The 19,270-nt window shown below is 39.4% G+C and overlaps 3 protein-coding genes across 3 annotated transcripts; all 3 read right to left on the minus strand.

Moving 5' to 3' along the window:
* Positions 1-1,178: 1,178 nt before the first annotated feature.
* Positions 1,179-4,738, minus strand: LOC117293061 (beta-microseminoprotein J1-like). Its single transcript, XM_033775272.1, has 4 exons — positions 4,631-4,738; positions 3,457-3,540; positions 2,668-2,773; positions 1,179-1,773 (listed from the first exon to the last, which is right to left on the minus strand). The coding sequence occupies exons 2-4, from the start codon at positions 3,533-3,535 to the stop codon at positions 1,644-1,646; spliced, it is 315 nt and encodes a 104-aa protein (XP_033631163.1). The 5' UTR covers positions 3,536-3,540; positions 4,631-4,738; the 3' UTR covers positions 1,179-1,643.
* A 6,246-nt stretch (positions 4,739-10,984) lies between these two features.
* On the minus strand, positions 10,985-11,395 carry LOC117292122 (histone H3.3A). The gene has a single exon (XM_033774051.1). The coding sequence runs from the start codon at positions 11,393-11,395 to the stop codon at positions 10,985-10,987; it is 411 nt and encodes a 136-aa protein (XP_033629942.1).
* Positions 11,396-14,225: 2,830 nt separating this feature from the next.
* LOC117292123 lies at positions 14,226-18,341 on the minus strand. The gene is made up of 4 exons (XM_033774052.1): positions 17,812-18,341; positions 16,219-16,306; positions 15,798-15,936; positions 14,226-14,632 (listed from the first exon to the last, which is right to left on the minus strand). Exons 2-4 carry the CDS (start codon positions 16,298-16,300, stop codon positions 14,497-14,499), a joined length of 357 nt encoding a protein of 118 aa, XP_033629943.1. The 5' UTR covers positions 16,301-16,306; positions 17,812-18,341; the 3' UTR covers positions 14,226-14,496.
* Between the last annotated feature and the right edge of the window lie 929 nt (positions 18,342-19,270).

Genomic DNA, 19,270 nt, shown 5'->3' on the forward strand with positions numbered 1-19,270 from the left:
AATAAAACCTTGCCATTATGGCCATTATTATGTAAAATTTTTACGAATGGAAATAATGACATCCCACAGGGAAATGTGATTTCAACTAGGCCTACTGTAAACTCATACACTGCGAGTAATAACAAAAAAATACATGCTTATTGCTTAAGCCATTGCTATCTGTCAGCTGAACTCACTACGCTAAGAAAAGGCAATCGTAAGTCTTGATAAATTAAACCCACATTTTATCATTAAATTTTTTAAAGTTGCTCATTAGTTTCATCAAATTTTACTTTCAATTTTGAAACTGTTTTCAACTTACACAATGTGTTCAACCAACTCTCTCCGGAGCTTAAACCAAACCCACATACCCCGAAAGCCAAAAACAGACTTTTGCACAAGACACCTTTCACAACATAAATAATGGGACGTCTACCATTTTGATGGTTGTTTAGTTTCATTAAAGACACTGGACACTATTGGTAATAATTATCAAGACCTGTGAAAATTTGAGCTCATATATTGGTAGGTCGTCGAAGTTGCGAGATAATAATGGAAGAAAAAAACACCCTTGTCCCACGAAGTTGTCTGCTTTCAGATGCTTGATTTCGGGACGGGTTGGCTCAATTTAAAGTTACTTTAAAGTACCTTATTAAACGGAGCATGCCTTCGCTATAATAGCACTACATGAACAAAAATGGGTCGTCTATTTACGAGAGAAACGTAACTAACTAAAATAGTAAGTAATTAATGTAACATTTACATTATTTGGGGTTTTGGAAAACAAACATTTGAATTCAGTGGACGACTATTATTCCCTACCAGCCTCGTTTTAAGTAACATCGCCCACTACAGGGGAAAATTCCCTAATATGACTGTACCATAAATAATGTCATTGAAGGATTTCTATTGTTGAGTCAGATTTGACGGCTTTACACACGGCCAGGGCTCAATTTGTAAATTGAGCAGAAAATATTGCTTTAAACAATTCTGCTTCAAGCATACCGGTCACAGATGCTATTATTCGAAATCATGTTTTACCTGTTGTTAACATTGGTCGGAAAACATAAATGTGTTCTGGTTTAGCAGATATACTTTTTGTTCAATGAAATTAGTCCCCCGGGCCCAATTTCATAAAGCCTGTCAGCATACCAAATTTTCACGTGATTTTCATTTAACAGCTGAATGCCAGTAACAAGCAATAGGCTATGCAACAAATTAAAATTTGGTTGGAAATCCTGTTTTTATTAAGGAAGAAATTTCATGCAAAGCAAATGTTTGTCCCCCTGATCGCAACAAATGCCCTTTGTCAACGCAGTATCATGCACCTAGTAGCCATAGCCATAAGCCAAAGTCGTTTCATATACAGATAAAACAGGAGGAAATTGTTTCAGGCTATTTCTTATATCAGTGACAATTTCAGGGAGCTGCTAGAACAGAAGTGCCTAACAATTCTGCCAAGCGAAAAGGACATCAGTTACAACTGAATTGTATTTTGTCTGATGGAAAACTCGTTCCGGTATAAGCATAATGTTGTTGTGCTTAGAGCTCCGTATTTGTGCTTATAAACAGCTCTATGAAATCGGACCCAGGTTTAAAAGAAAACAAAACACGAATTGATCGTCTTATTGGCGAGAAACCAAGCTCGACGATGGGGGCGCTATTTAGCCTAACCATGCGTTGACGGGGCAGTTTTTTCTGGGGTTCTTTGCCCGAACCACGTTGTATTGACAGTTATCTTCATCGAAGATTGCCACGCACTTCTTCGTGTCGTACTCAGCAGGATAAGGAATGCTGTAAGGATATAAGAAGGAGAAACAAAGTTCAGAGGCGGAAGGAGAGAGGGGGGCTAGGCTCTTCGCACGTGACGTCACCCTTTAACTTTCTCTACTGCTTTTTCATTTTGGAAATAGAAAAGCAACCTGTACTATCGCGCATTGTTCATGTATTTGGTGGATGCGTATAGTAGGCCCAAGGAGAAAGTTACAATAATCATACAAAACATGATGCAGAGGTACGCGCAAAAAAAGACCATTCGAACGTGACGTCACCATTTTCTCTACCGCTATTTAATTTTGGAATTATAAAGATAACCCATATTACTATTATAGCGAATTGTTTGTGATGTCGGTGCGTAACATATGCGCAAGTAGAAAGTTACAGTAATCATAAAAAAATGATGTAACTACGCACAACGTGGACAGAACACAAGCTTGCAAAAGTGTTGTGGTGTAAACTGATATCGGGTTTCATGCTCATTTATAAAAACCAAACGAAGCCAAATAATGTGAAACCGTACAACGTAGCCTACTCTGTGTGCCACTGTGACTAGACCGTGCAAGTCTATTCATTATTTTTTTTCCCCAAAAGGAAGGTGTAAAATTTGTCAGTATTTGGCTTCTTCGTCTTGTGAAATGGAAGTCAAGATTTCACCTCACGATTACACTCTGCGACAATGTAGACTACTCATAATGCATCCGATAATATGCTGGCAATATTTCTACCTCCACATTAACAGTCACTCATAGGCCTTGTTAGTCAACGGCGCAGGTGGATAAAACTAAACCTAATGGCCTGCCCATTAAGTTAATCGCAGTTCTAGGCGAATGGAGGACTACTTCTCATTTCTTTCCCGATCTGATAAGAGAAGTAAGCAGCCACTGAAATATGATAGTATTTCAATCTTACTTGTAACAGCAGCCAACAGCATCACCTTTGTCGTTACATGTGCACTCGAGACATTTTGTTGAAGTGCCGGGAATGTCATCGTAATATGGACCCGGTTCGCAAGACGCTATTAAGAAAAATAACAACAAGATGAATTATTACAACTTTCTGGATGATGCTTTTGTTCTCTTTTATTTTAATGGTTTTGTTTTGCACGATGAAACAGTTCGAAATAATCGCCGAAAGACCACTCGGCACTTTTTACATCTGAGTATGTTTTGTTTCTTTTGATGGGGCTGTTATTATGAACTGAGACCGAAGGTGGTCCATTAAGTAATTTTGACCATCACCATAAATCGCTTCTCTCCGCACAGGAGTGATAATAATTGACTTTCTACAGGGGGTATCCAGGGATCTTTGGTCAAAGTTATACAGGATTTACGAGGCGTAACGTTATGCTCTGGTGAATCTCACTTCAATCCAACTTCTTGTTTCAAATTCAAGATTTTGTAATTTGTCATAATTTGTTGATTTCGCATGAATGGACATTGTTTGGACGGCCTTTATTACTGTTATCCATCATCTCATTATTTATAACGCCAGTCTGAATAAAAAACTCGTAATAAATGAAGCAAACACCGTTTCGCTGGGTTGGATCATGACGGCCTGTGCGTATTCTGGCGCTTGTTGCTCGTGCGCATGCGTTGTTGTAATCCATTTGCCCTTTTGTGACAACACCCAGCCACCCATCACACTTGCCTGCAATAAGTTGAAGATTTATATTTTGTAAATGACGTGGTCATGACTTACTTCTCATTTGGAAACAGGAGGCATTTGCACCTGCCACCAGGAGCAGAGAACAGGCCAGGATGATGTAAAAACTCGCCATAGGAACTGTAAAAAAAAAAAAAGAGGGATTTAATTCTCTTTAATTCTCTTAATTTCGATGACCAAGTCCAAGTTTTCGCACTGTAATTGCATGCATTATGTTTGGATACGGATACACCAAGTGAGAATACCGGTCTTTGACATTACCAAAGGTTGCCAGCAAACGATTTCACGAAATGCTAGTATTATATCTCCAGTTAGGACGAGTTACTTACTCGTCCTAACTTTGAATGGGTTCAATGCGTCCTTACTTGTATGTACATGTATATACGGAACTGAACTCGTCATCAGTCCTAAGATTAATAATCCTAAAGTTAGGAAGAGTTTGGTGAAATCGACGGCACGGTGCCTTTAAAGTTACCCCCATCCATAACACGTAATAAGTGATTGTCCAGACAACTTGTCACGTCTCATTTTACTTTATAGTAGTGCCACATTCTTAGTGTTGAATGTTAAAGGGGAACTGGTGAATGAAGAGTGAAACAAAATTTAAAGATTTTCCCAACAAAAACAGATGTTTGTTAAGAGGGGGGAGTCGGCTGTTGATCCACGCCCACGGCGAAGTGATGCCGAGTGAACGAGCCGAAACAGGGCGATGTGAATGCACCGAGACGGTAGAGGGCCCACGGACAGAAGAATGTCATACGGTCACCTGTGTGGCCCAAGATTATCGCGGGCTTTCTTAATAGTCAATGAAGTTTTCACCCAATGGCCGCATATAGTGTGACGAAAAGGAGGCTGCGTGGAGAATTGGGCTGATACCTTATTGGTTCGTTTCGTTGGCTTACACGTGTTTTAATAAGCAACACGAACATGAATAACGACAGCGACACCGACGACGACAACGGCTGCTTGCAGTTGAAACTGCAACAGCAACATCAACATCAACATCAGCAACAACAACAGCAACAACGACAACGGTGACAAGGACAACGACATCGAAAACGGCAACGACATTGACAACGACAACGAGAAAACAACCACAGCGACGAACACAACAATAAACCCTTCTCTCTCCCAAAACATATTAAGTTAACACAGTACAGTTTATAAGAAACAAGGTTCAACCCAGACGAAAGGGAAAGTGATATCCTACCTTTTGTTTTGTTGACCAGCGACAATTAGTTGAGAGAAGGAGAAGTCTTGAGATAGTATCTACTCAGAATGAAACCTGGAACCGTCTGCCCAATCCTAGCCGTCAAAATTCATTTTTATACCGCTATGCAACCATCCGAGCAAGCCGCAACACCCGCAGTACAGAAATACCTAATGAGAGAGAGAGAGTGATATACAAAAATAAAGAGCCCAACTTAATTAATTCCAAGACGGCTGGCAATATTATTTCATAATGCGGAAAGCTTAACCACTCGTCACGGGAGGGCGGTCTTGCGTCACCGAAGCGTCAGAGAAGCACAGTACATTTCTTCACATCTGCTAATGCTGTAATGAGGTCCAGATTTGTTATTAATAACGGATGATGATAAAACATTCTCTTGCAACACATCCATCATTAAAGGTGTATTACATCAATGGTTTTTAAAAGATTTACCACCATGCGTTTTGTTTTATGGTTGTTATTCAAAAATTGTTTTGGTTAAATTGGCCATCACTGGCCAGAGACCGAAACAGTTTCGGCCGCCAAAACGCACCATGTGTTTACAGTATCCTCCGAAGTCTTCCATTATGGACAGGGTTGAAAGGCAAAGATTACCTTTCGTTTTGGGAACCGTTCGATTGCTGTAATCATATGTAAATGTCAGTATATACAACAAAATAAAACATGCGAACATTTTCATTTCAAATGGTCGCTCTTTAAGATATCGCCGAAAATCCGGAGCAAATAATGTACACATAGAAGAATAATCCCTAGGACTACACAATCTTTTTACATGACCACATTATTTCGTAATATACCTTATCGCAAATACCAATGCGCAAGCGCAGACTGTTGAATGAGGTGCATTGTGGGATAGATATGGATAAAATTTGGATACCAGCTAGACCACAATGCATCTAATTCCAAGCTTTACGCGCGCGCCCCAGTATTTGCGAAAAGGTCTCAATGTTTCTCAAACTTGCTGTATACTGTCGGAAGCTGATGTAGGCTTCTAGCCAAATTGTTTTAAGTGTCAATTGTTGAAAGAGCCTATTACGAACTGCACATTCCCTTTGACCAGGGCAACAATGTAAAGCGCATTGAGACAGTTATTGTGAAATGCATAATTTAAAAACTGATTACCTTTAACTGCAGCGCTACATTTTTTAATTGTCTCGTATGAAGGATGATAAACAGTGACTGTTTTTGATAGGAGAAAATGAGATTGAAGACAGCTTTCCCACCGGCACAGGAGCAGATGGGAGATCAAAATAAATCTATCATTTTAATTTCCACTGGTTGGTAAAGATAAAGTAGAATAGTGGTGACTAATGGATGTACGAAATAAAAAACGAATCTATCGTAAGAGTGAGGATATACTTTGGTGCATTTATATCCAATACAAAATTAAACGGTTTGAAGTAACACCAAGGAGTTGACACTTTGCATACGTGGTGAGATTCTGTTTGCGTTAACACGAAGGCCTAAACATGGGTAGAATTTGAAATGTTGATATGGTGGAGAAGGGTTTGCAGTTACACCTTGTGCTATATGATTTGAAACTTTGCATGGTGGAGATACAATCTTGCACTCTTTGCGGTAACACCACGTACATAGGCAGAATTTGAAACTTGTTATGATGGTGATACAATCTAATTTGCAGCAGCACAGCACCATGTACAGCATGAGTAGCATTTGAAACAATGCATGTGGGGATCAACTATAGTACGGTTTCAAAACGATTTTGGAGCGGACAATAGTATGGTGCCGTTTATGTTTATGAGCATTAGTACTTTTATTGCCATACATTCACAGGGAACAAGACAAGTATGGCCACAGTATATGTGCAAAGTATTTTATTGTCAGATGAATGCTGAATGCAGACAGTGGACAGACACTATATTGGTAATTACTCAAAATAATTATTAGCATAAAACCTTACTTGGTAACGAGTAATGGGGAGAGGTTGATAGTATACAACGAAATAACGAAGTAACGTAGTTTTCGAGAAAGAAATAATTTCCCCCGAATTTGATTTTGAGACCGTAGAGTTAGATTTGGAGGTCCCGCAATCAAGCACTTGAAAGTGCACAACTTAGAGTGGCAAGGGTGTTTTTTTTTCTTTCATTATTATCTCGCAACTTCGACGACCAATAATTGAGCTCAAATTTTGACAGGTTTGTTATTGTATGCATATGTTGAGATACACCAAGTGAGAATACTGGCCTTTGACAATTACCAATAGAATAGTGTCTAGTGTCTTTAAGAAACGACGATATAAACAAATCAATCATTCGAAGTAAGTGTAAAGCCGTTAACCGCATTCAAGCATGAAATTATATTTCAAGATTTCTCAAAATGTGTATTCCATGTTTTATTTCTGTTATTTAGACAAATTGGGATATTTTAATGTTGTGTCATAGATTGCTAGTTGTATGCAAGTCGCCAGACACACAAGGCCCGAAGGCCACTTCAAGGTGTGGGCCACAAATCAACAATTTTTCTAAGGGGCATTGCCACCTATTCCTCGGGCTGAAACAGGGTTACCCCTTTGCAGTCCATCTGATGTAGGCTTGGGTATCAGAAAGCATTACCTCCCCGACACTTACGAAGCAATCGTAGAAGTGTCTTGCTTAAAGACACTGGACACTAATGGTAATGTCAAAGACAGTCTTCTCACTTGGTGTATCTCAACATATGCATAAAATAACAACCTGTGAAAATTTGAGCTCAATCGGTCATCGAAGTTGCGAGATAATATTGAAAGAAAAAACACCCTTGTCACACGAAGTTGTGTGCTTTCAGATAGTTGATTTCGAGACCTCAAATTCTTAACTTGAGGTTTCGAAATCAAATTCGTGGAAAATTACTTCTTTCTCGAAAGCTACGCCACTTCAGAGGGAGCCGTTTCTCACAATGTTTTATACTATCAACCTCTCCACATGACTCATTACCAAGTAAGGTTGTATGCTAATAATTATTTTGAGTAATTACCAATAGTGTCCACTGCCTTTTAAGGACACAAGCGCACGACCGGGACTCGAACCCACACTCTGCTGACCAGAAACACAAAAAGAAAATAATTATCCAAACCACATCAGACAATATGTAGCCTTCTCAAAAATGGTTTATTTTAAAGTGCTTCATCAAGAAAGGTGTTACGGTCATTGTTGAGGCATGTACACGTTGACCCTCGTTGACCCTCGTTGACCCTCGTTGACCCTATACATTTTAATGATGGGTGTTGGTGTGCTTTATTGAAATAAAAATACCTGTTGTTGTATATTTTAATGACTTTAACAAATTATATGGTGTTTTTTTGGTAAGTGACGAATTATCATGCAGATGTTTAAGGTAGCCTTCATGCAGCCGTGAACTGAATACGAACTTCGTGGGTGTTGTTCTCCTGCCAATCGTGGTGAGATTGGGACTGATTTAGTGGGCGTGTGACCGCCGGAGCTTTACCCCCGCTTCATGTGACACCAGGCTTGAAGGTTATGCAAGATTTATATGAGATGTACCCACTTTTTTGTCACATGTATAACCTTAAACATTTTTAGATTGTGTGTGTGGGGGGGGGGGGGCATGTCTACTATTGATGACCGAGGACTTTAACAAAAGGGATCCGGGAAAAAGTCACACCGGGGACAGTCCTCGGTAGATTTTGTGTACAAAACCAATGGGGGCGTCTGAAAAATAAATTATGTCCAAACACTGGGAGAACAAAGAGAAGTCCTCGGTCTGCACCATAAACATGCCTGTGTGTGTGTGTGTGTTTGAATGCTTCACAATTTTAAAGGAACTGAACACTATTGGTAGTTACTCAAAATAATTTAGCATAAAACTTACTTGGTATTTTGGTGACGAGCAATGGAGAGCTGTTGATATTATACAACATTGTGAGTAAAAAAACGTAGTTATTTGTGAAAGAGGTAATTTCTCACAAAAGCCTTTTATTATTCATATGAAAGCACACACATGCAAAGTAATGCAACAAGGGTGTTTTTCTATCCTTATTCTCTTGCAAACTCGATGATCAATTGAGCCCAAATTTTCACTGGATTGTTATTGTGCAAATGTTGAGATACACCAAGTGAGAATGGTCTTTGACAATATTACAAAACAATGTCCATTGCCTTTAACTTTATGTTTTAATCGAGACCCGCTGCTTCGTAATCCGCACCCTGCCTTGAATTATATCAAGTTGTAATTAGAATTAAATTTCTGAATAATATTGCAAAATGTATCCGTAATTGGTAAGTAGCCGTAAGTGTATTTGCGTAGTATTTGCGTGTGGCCGTGACCAGCCTTCTGCCGGCCTGATTGCATCGCTGCATTGGCTCCCTGTTAAAAAACGTATCAACTTCAAAATTTTCACTCATGTTTACAAAATCCTCCACACCCAATCTCCATCATATCTGGTTGAACTTGTTCATTCCCAAAACTCCAATACTGCTGATGAATACAGGCAACGACTCCGCTCATCAGCTGATCAGACCCGGCTTTCCGTTCCTAGAACTAGACGGAAAGCTGGGGATAGCTCATTCTCCATAGCTGCCCCTCGCCTATGGAATGAGCTCCCCGCGGGTCTGAGAGAGGCGATCTCGTTGCCTGTATTCAAAAGCCTCCTCAAGACATTTCTTTTTCCCCACCCATCCTAGTTTGTTTGTTTTTCTTTTGTTTTGTTGTCATAGTCTCATGTAAAGCGCTCTGTTCTCCGTAGAGCGCTATATAAATGTTTCATATTATTATTAAGTGATCCAGGTGAACTAGTAGTTATATAGATTACGATTGAAATGCGATCGTGGCCTTCATACTTACCTTTGTTACTGTGAGCTTCTAAAGGGACAGGTACAATATGATTATGTTCGTCCCCTATGAATAACATTTCATTTTAAATTTTCCTTCCGAATGGGAGACTTTCTGGGACGATAGAGGGCAGCAGACTTACCGGGTAAATCCATTGTTCTCAGAATTATGCGCATGTTCAGAACTACGTAAACAATGGAAATTTACCCGGTATGTCTGCTGCCGCCTAGCGTTGGAAAGTCTCCTATTGTTATTTCATTCCTCTCCGAATCTTTTTGTTTTTCCTTCGAAAATATGATGAGAAAGCGTATTGAAAGGCATGGATGCTTCGTTTATGAGAGGGCAGGGGCACCAAGGCAGTTTCTCCGTAATAAAGGGCACCCTATGGGGAAATTGTAATTTTATACTGTAGCATTTCAAGGGCACCAAGGCACGGATCCGGTGGCATGGAGTGTGCCCTTTGCCAAGTCAGGTGAGTCGGTGCGGGCGCTGTTGGTGAGTTGGCCGCGCTGTGCGTGAAATGAAAACGAGAAACGTCTTGCACCAAAGACTACCGCGATCTAAGACTTGAAACTAGTCTATGTGTACATGTACATGAAGATGGGCACTGTTCTTTCGCTGGTGTCGCAAACGGTACGCTGTTTCCATGCAAGAAACAAATATGCTAATGTGCTGTACATCTACATGTATGTAGGGATGTACGTGTATTATACATGTATGTTCCCACGTTGTTTTATTGTTGTACCAACTGAAACGGTTTCATGTTTGAAACGAACGTAGGCCCTACTCGAAATTATGAATGTTTTTTTGTGGTTCGAGTAATGATTTCAATAATATGTGATAATTACCAAGCGATAGAAGCTCATTTTGGGAGCCCAATCAAGCAGTTTTGCATGGAATATTTGCCAAGTGCCTCAGTCGTGCGGCATACATTACTGCATGAACAAAGAACCTCAGACCATGGACTCGAGGTAGAAAAACCATGCCCATATAAAGCAAACGGAGTGCTTTCGCAATGCACTGTGTGCAGCATGCATTATTTGCATGTAAAAAGAACCCCTCATAAAAAAGCCAAAGGAGTGAATGCCCATCGATCGAAGGTCATTTTCTCTGAACATTCTAACAACCATCAACTGTGAAGTTGGGGCTTTTGGAGGTCTAGCGCGGTTGTTGAAAATTTTCATGGTTAAAGTACTGCCCTTTCAGCCAAAGAGCAAGGAAACTCGACTGATAACACGTAGTATAGGCAATATTATTGCCTATGCATTTACAGTTCAAATTTTACTAACCATGGATGGATGAAGAACTTGTAAAAAGGGCAACACGCATTTTTATGAAAAGGGACAGGTACGCCAGGTAAAAAACTAGCTGGGAATCACTCAAAAGATAAAGGTTAGGTAGGTTAATATATTAAAGCGATAATTTACAAGCAAGTATTTATACATCAAATTTATTGTTATCAGACAGTAAAACTTCATCTCTTTTTAGAATATTTGGTGGCTCTGAAAAGAGCCGGGGGTGTTGTGTGATGCTTAGAACCACAATCTAAGCACGCTCGCCACGGATTCGACGGGCTAACTGGATATCTTTGGGCATGATGGTGACTCTCTTGGCGTGGATGGCGCAGAGATTGGTGTCTTCGAAGAGACCGACCAAGTAAGCCTCGCTGGCCTCCTGAAGGGCACCGATGGCCGCGCTCTGGAAGCGGAGCTCGGTCTTGAAGTCTTGGGCGATCTCACGGACCAGACGCTGGAAGGGCAGCTTGCGGATCAGCAACTCGGTACTCTTTTGGTAGCGACGGATTTCACGGAGAGCCACGGTACCGGGACGGTAACGATGGGGCTTCTTCACTCCACCAGTTGATGGGGCACTCTTGCGGGCTGCCTTGGTGGCAAGCTGCTTGCGAGGAGCTTTTCCTCCGGTAGATTTTCTGGCGGTTTGCTTGGTACGAGCCATTCTGCTTGCTGTCTCAGGTTAAAATGGCGGTTGATGAAAAATCTGCCCTTTATGAGGTTGTCCCCATACGTAGGTCCCGTATAGCTTAATAACGTAAATTCTTTTGCGGGGTACCAGTGACATTATGTATGCGCAGCAGGAAGCGTTCTTTGTCCCGAATGGGAACGCTGATTGGCTATTGGCGTTAATTACATGCGTGCCTATTGGTCAACATTTATCAATAGGCTTGCATCAGCTTATTTGTTAATTACGTCATTGTTCGCGGGTTCTTATGACTATTGAAACGCGTCTTCATTCATCAGGCAGGGGTTTCGAGAAGCACTTTCTCGTAAGTTTTGAAAGAGGATTTTACACAATTTGAAACATCGAAAATAAGGGACACGTTTCGGATCGGGCGAGTTGGTCTACGAAAAGCGTTTGAAACCGTTTTTTACAAAAACAACAACAACAACAACAATATATTTTAAAGTAGACTCGAAAATACCAATCCACGCAAACTAAACGAACTAGCAACTGTCGGCCATGCATATTTTGTGTGGATCTTTACACTTTTAAAATATCTTAATAACCATAGATTTTATGTATCGGCGTCGTATGTTGTCAATATATCACACCAAAATAATAATATATATTTTTGTTTTTTTCCGATTTGTTTTTTTCCACACGGTTTGTTCTCGTCCTTTTTTATCCAGATGTTTGTTTTTCCATTATAAGATAAAAACCAACGAGAATCGTAGACTTGCACAGTCGGTCCAAACCAGTGGAATGTGTACCCTCAACCAACGAGTACTACAAAAACTACCGTGGCTATAAAGACGAAACATAGGAAAATCGATCAAATAAATCTGTGGAAACTGATTTGCACTGCCTGAAATGACGTTACTCAGAAAATGAGCGAAACAAATCTCTGATGATCTTAGATTTGAGTAAAAAAATTGACTTGCTTGCTCGTGACGCTGCTTACAAATTGAACCTCAACTGTGTCACTTGATGTTGTGCCCTGGCATTAAGCATCACCTAAAAAAGGGAACATGTCTTCACTAAGTTACCTGTTCATGTTTGTTGTGTTGTAATTAAGCCTTCGAAAAAGACTCTGCTAGTTAAAGTCGAAACGTCAAGCCATGTTTTTGTAAAGAAATAGAATTCAACAACTTTGCTTTTTAAAGGCATATAGAGACTCTAAGTAATTGCTCTGAATAATAATCACAATCATGAAAAAACTTACTGGCTCAAGTAATGGAGAGCTAGCTGTTGATAGTATAAAACATTGTGAGAAACGGCTCCCTCTGAACTTTTCGAGAACTATGTAATTTTCCACTAAAATATTTGAATTTGATTTTGAGACCTCGGCATTAGATTTTGAGGTCCCGGACAAGCATCTGAAAGCACTGGACACTACTCATGTGACATTGTTTTTATCTTTGACAATTACCAGTGTTTTTAACAGGACTTTTCAGATGTGAGACTAGTCTTGTTTCAAGACGCTCCAGTTGTGTAGGGACGAACTAGCAGGGGGTACTGGATGTTGCGTGTGTGGTGGGGTTGGTGGGCGCGATGGGGATGGGGGCTTTGTTCTCATTTGACTGTCCAGAAGGTGAAATGGGTTGGGGAGGGTTCGGGGCTATCCAGGTATGGGTGTGGCAATACGAATTCAATTAATAACGTCGTTCCCTTTGTTTTTCTCGAATCATTAGTCAATACAATCGAACATCACGCATACTACCGAACAATAGAGAGATGTAATGACATTGGATTATTAAAAAAACAAAAACACTAACAAACAAAATAAAACAGCTTTATGGATGACACGAGAAATTCTTGGTATTATGAAATCGATTTGTTTTGAAATTGAAAAAAAAAAAATAATTCAGCTCTATCATTATCAACAGCAAATCAATAACGGCAATTGTATTTATAATCGTAACAACGTCATTGACACACCTAAACATCACACTGTTTTGAACAACAAAAAAAACAGGCCTTTTGCTTGAGATCGACAATGTTGTGAAATTTTGTCTTTTTTGGATCAATTAATGACGGAATCTAAACATGGTTTTATCTGGGTTTTTTGTTAATGGTTTACCTGTAAGTGGCGGCTATCCGCTTTTTGTAACAATAAACAATAACAAATAAACAATCATATCAAGTTCCAAAGCCTAATTATAGCTATTTTAATGTCCCGAGTTAAGATCTGAACTATAGTATCCACAAAGGCCTATCGGCATCTTACAACATTGGTGTATACAGGGAACCCGACGAAAGAGTAAAAAATAATGCGAAATATATCAACAAAATGCCTATAGGCCTAATAAAAGACAAAATAATAAAATGGGACTTTGAATCCAAATGATGGAGATAAACTTTCTACAAACGAAAAGATTGAGCTTTCAAAATTCCCTTCAGGACCATCCCCGGTTACATTACGATCATTTATAACAATTACAAAAAAAAACACTGTATCCGACTTTAAATTGTAATCATTTGAAATATCGATAATATTGGCTGATTTATGTTTTGATATGCATTGATTAAATGGCATGAAGGTTGTTAGTTCGAATTTTTCACCCTACCAAGGCGCCATGATTGTTTTCATTCGGCAGTATTTTATCGGTGAAGGACACTTTTAACCAACAGTAAATTTTAATCAATTACCAAGCTAAACTGTACTTAAAGACACTATAGACACTAATGGTTATTTCTCCACATAATTGGTAGCATAAGAACTTACTCGGTAACGAGCAATGAAGAGCTGTTGATTGCTTAAAACATTATGAGAAACGGCTCCCCCTCTTAAGTAACGTAGTTTTTGAGAAAGGAGTTATTTTGTTACTCAAATATTAAAAGACTCCAGCTGCAGCTGATGTAGCCTTTTATTATGCATCTTTTATTATGCAAAGTAATGCAGCTTAGGTGTTTTTTTAATTCTCTTGCAACTTAGATGTCCAATTGAGTCACAAATGTTCACAGCTTTTATCTTATACTTTGGGATACACCAAATGAGAATGCTGGTCGTTAGAGATTACCGAAAGGTGTCCAGTGCCTTTAAATGTCTGAATAGTGCACTCTATGTTGAACTTTCACAGGGAATGGAGATGTTAAGATTATTCCTTATAACCAGTGATAACGCACGGCGCCGGGTCATCTTTGTTCTTTTTCTTGAGTTTAAACTCACAAGCTTCAGTGAAGCTGTAGTCCTTTTCACATTTGCTCTCGTCAAAAATGGGATCTCTTGGAGTTCTGAAACGAGATTTAAAACATTTATGAAATATTTCTTAGTATTACAAAATAATTGTTTCTGACACTCTGTCTTCAGTTTATTTGTGAAGTTAATTTAACTAATCTTATTTATCTCATATCTTGCAGAGTCTGTGGTGAAACAAGAACTACACTCAAGAGGCGTTTCTACGGCCACAGATCTACAGTCAAGACCCAAAAGCTAGATACACCTGTAGGTCATCACTTCAATCTTCCTAATCACTCCATTTCTGACATGATCTTACAGGGCATAGAGGCACTAGGCAACCACAGAGAGACTGTGCGTTTGAGTAGGGAGAAACTCTGGATTAGACGCCTCCAGACCATTCAACCCCATGGTCTGAACATCCAAGAAGGAAACGACTAATAAACCTTTTGTTTTGCCGTCTCCTTTTTCCCCATAGCCTTTTAGCCTGAGCCTCATTCACTAATAAATTACTGTTTACCCAACCTCACCACCCTTGATGTTGTCCTTTGTGTTTCCATCTTCTTGCTTGTGGTCAAGCCAGCCCTTCCCTTCACCCCCCCCCTTTTGTCCCCCTATTCATTGTTTACCCCCTGCTGTTTTTTATGTATGCTGTCTAACCCCATTCATGTATTTCCACTTCACTGCTTTTGTTTCAATTAGTTACCTGTTCATGTTTGTTGTGTTGTCATTTAGCCTTCGAGAAAGACTCTGCTAGGTTCGAAACGTCAGGCCATTAACTTTTTTTTTTGCATTTATACTCTCGGTCCATTTGGTTGGTAAGTTGTTTGCAACAGCTAATTCTATTTTCTCAAGTTAATTTAAGCATGGAGGAATAAATGTTTACACTATAACTGTAATGGTGAGATGTGATGCACCTTTGGGGCCAACATACGTTTTCGTTACAGGTTAATGCGGCTGATGTGGTAACCTTCACACGTTTATGTTAACTTGCTTACGGAGAGTAAAGAAGTCTCTTGACAAACCCAAACAATCTGTTTCGTGGTAGTAGAAGAATTCTACCTGTCAAGTTTTTATATACCGCAAACCAACATATTTTGATACCTCACAATGCAATGCCCCAAACCCCATACAAGTAAGCTCTTATATTAACACATCATAAAGGCCTATTGTGTTGATAACAATCCATGTTGAATTTCAAATCAATTTGGAGACACTCACTCCGTACAGCAGTCCAATAAACAGGTAGTAGGCCCGTTAACAGTGCATGTACAGTTGTTGCATTTGGTAATCGGCTGGGCGTTGAGGGAGCCCCCAGTCACTTTGCCTGATTCGTCACGCTGAACAGACTCTGTGTCCACTGTATAGGGGGAAGTGATCAATAAGGAAAGCGAATTAAATGAAATTTAAAGAAATCGAATCTAATCAAATCAAAACGAATCAAACCAAATCAAGTTCAAATCAAATCAATTTAAATCGAATAAAATCGAATCGTATCGAATCAAAACGAATCAAACCAAATTTCAAATCAGGTCAAGTAGAATACAACCGAATGGAATAAATTTGAATCGAATCTAATCAAATCGAAACGAATAGAACCAAATCCGATCAAATAAAATGGTTTCGAGGTTCGAGTACAAACCTTGCATCGAGTTGAAGCAATGCCTCTTAGCTTCTAACACTGCGAGCAGAGAGAACATGATAAGAAGGGAAAGTTTTCCCATTTTGATCTGTAATGGGGGAAAAAAAGTCATGTCAATTGAAAGGTATTATATATGATTGGTAGAACTGACAAAATCTCAGACAGTATTCATGTTTATGCCTCAAATCCAATAGTGTTCATGTTACGTTAGGGGACTAAAGCGTGATTAACTATTTGCAATTGAAACCAACGGTTCTTTTCAGAACCGCCCCAACTCATGTTAAAAATTACCATTACATGGTGTTACCGCAAGCCTTTCTATTAATATTTTCATCATGCAAAGTTTCAAATTCTGATGATTATTGAGAAATCAAATGTCTCTATAAGGGCTTATATTCGTCATCTGAGTCTGGAGAAACGTATTCAGCATGAGCACAATGTTCTGCAGTTGTAACAAACGAAATCAGCTATTGCCTTGTTCTAAATCTGAGGTCTCGAAATCAACTTTCGTGGAAAATGACTTTTTTTCTCGAAAACTATGTTACTTCAGAGGGAGCCGTTTCTCACAATGTTTTATACGTTCAACAGCTCACCATACTTGTAACCAAGTAAGTGTCCACTGCCTTTAAGTCTATCCGCCCAAACGCACCAGGCCTATACTCACTTCACTAAAACCAGTTAAAGGCACTGAACGAAGAGCTACATAAGTTTAAAGGCAGTGGACACTATTGGTAACTACTCAAAATAATTGTTAGCATAAAAACTTACTTGGAAATGAGGCATGGAGAGCTGATAGTACATGTATATATAACATTGTGAGAAACGGCTCCCTACGAACTTACGTTGTTTTCGAGAAAGGAGTAATTTGAATTCGAGACCTCAGTTGAGGTATCGAATTCAAGGCATCTGATGTTTTTCTTCCATTGTTATCTCGCAACTTCGACGACCAATTGAGTAAAAATTTTCACAGATTTGTTATATGTCGGGATACATCAAGTGATAATACTGTTTGTTTTTGTACAATTACCAAAGGTGTCCAGTGCCTTTAAACACACATTGAACATTCCTTTGCTGTGTACACTTATAAGGAGAATCTCATTCTAAAGTAAATACATCTGTATGTCCATCTTGGTCCATATAGTGCTTCAAGCACGTATCATCCTTATCACTAGTTTCACAGCATCTATACCAAAAAACATTTACACGAAAAGAGTGTTTGACACCCTTAAAATGCGCCCACACACCCAGATTAACAGGTCTGTTGCTACCGCTCTCTGCAGCCTGTTAAGAGCACGGAGTGAAGTCTCCACGTTTCAACCACTGTGCTCTGCCTGTCTTCATCAAAGCACACAGCTTAAAGTAGTGGTATTCAACTCACCATTTAAAAAACAACCTCTTTGTCCAAAGAACAGTAAATAGTTTTCTCAGATTTCAAGCAGTTTCATTTAGCCTATTCCGCCATAAACCATTACACTGTTGTATTGTTTAGAAATCGTTCCAGACCAAAACAAATTGTGTCAATCATTCAGTTGACACACACAAGTTAGTTTATATTTAAAAAAAATGATAACAAAATATCTAAATTTCACTTACCAATTTTACAAAAATGCTGACGACTGCTGAATAACTGGTGCGGACTATTTCTGTTCGTGAATGGTCAAGTGATGCTATTTATGAACAATAAAGATCTGATGGTGCTAATTATAGCTAACAATCAACCGATATGCAAATTGGTTATTAGAACGTGAATCACGTGACTCAATAAGTGTCAGTTCAATACGACTATTGTATCAATTTGCTTTTGATGTCATTCTTATCTAAGCACAGAAAATCTACACTCACTAGAAAAAGGTTACCAGCCAATGCCGTCTGGTTTGTATTATTGGTGCAGCTGGGTTCTAAAGTGTGTCGGATAAACCATGGTGGTTAACACGTGACAGGACAGCATTAACCTTTTTGATATTTTTATGGTTGACACTGTTGAGTTGTCTGACCGGACGAGTTATCTGACCCGTCGAGTTTTCAAAGGACGAGTTGACTGAACTCCCTTGAGACGGTGGTTGGACCATGGAGGTAGACCTCCATGACCTCCAGTAGGATCGTGGGGTAGAAAGGCGAAGAGAGCGTTCTGTAATGCGTTCTGCACCAAGAGATAAGATGAATAGGAGAGTCTTCTATGATGCTAATAAGTGATCTTTATTTATGCTGCCCGCGTCTTTAGGCTATTCATCAATAAAACAAGGAGTTATAAGAGGGAGTTATTTCAAATATTTGATATCACCACTAGAAATCACAACCAACTTACCCTTAGAATCCCTTACTCTAGAACCAACGCCTTTCATAAGTCATACTTCCCCCAATACTGCAAAAGGTGGAATTCACTCCCCTACTTAAAACCAGCATCACTAGCCCCACTAAGTTTCGGCGTACACTCATAGGTACGCATAAATCGACGAGGAGTTCCTCCCTCCTGACCTAAACCTCATTGAGTGTTATTTCCAAAAGGAGCCGATCAATCAACTTATCAAGATCAAGATCAAGTAGGCAGTCTTTCGTGATCTTTTGTCATATGGAAATATGAAAACGAAAAATAACGATTACGAACGAGGGGCCCTTCCTCGTATACACATTAAAGTGTTTATTTGTTTCAAAACTTATATTGTTTAAAAATTGTCTTTCTTACGAAAATAGCTCCTGATGGCTTGCGCTTGTATCCGAATAAGTGAGTGCTGTTTGGGGAGAATTCATTATTTGTGTCAACAGAGGGCACTCGTTGGATTTTAGTGCAAGAGCTGGTGTCCCAGGAAATTCTGTTCCACATGTTCGGACCATACGGTCCCCATATTATGGAAAATTAACATGGGCTGGAAGAGGATGCTTCAAAAGAGGGCGCCATCAGAAGAAGTTTGTTCATAGTTTGCCATATGGGGACAAAATATCCGGGTACAAAACCTCCTGGGACAAAATCTCATATCACACCGGTGGTGGGTGCTTACCAGAATGCAACAGAGTTTCTCAAATTTGGTCAACCCATCGTTAATATTTTGCGTCA

Source organism: Asterias rubens, chromosome 7 (assembly GCF_902459465.1).
Source record: "Asterias rubens chromosome 7, eAstRub1.3, whole genome shotgun sequence".
Taxonomy (NCBI): Eukaryota; Metazoa; Echinodermata; class Asteroidea; order Forcipulatida; family Asteriidae; genus Asterias; species Asterias rubens.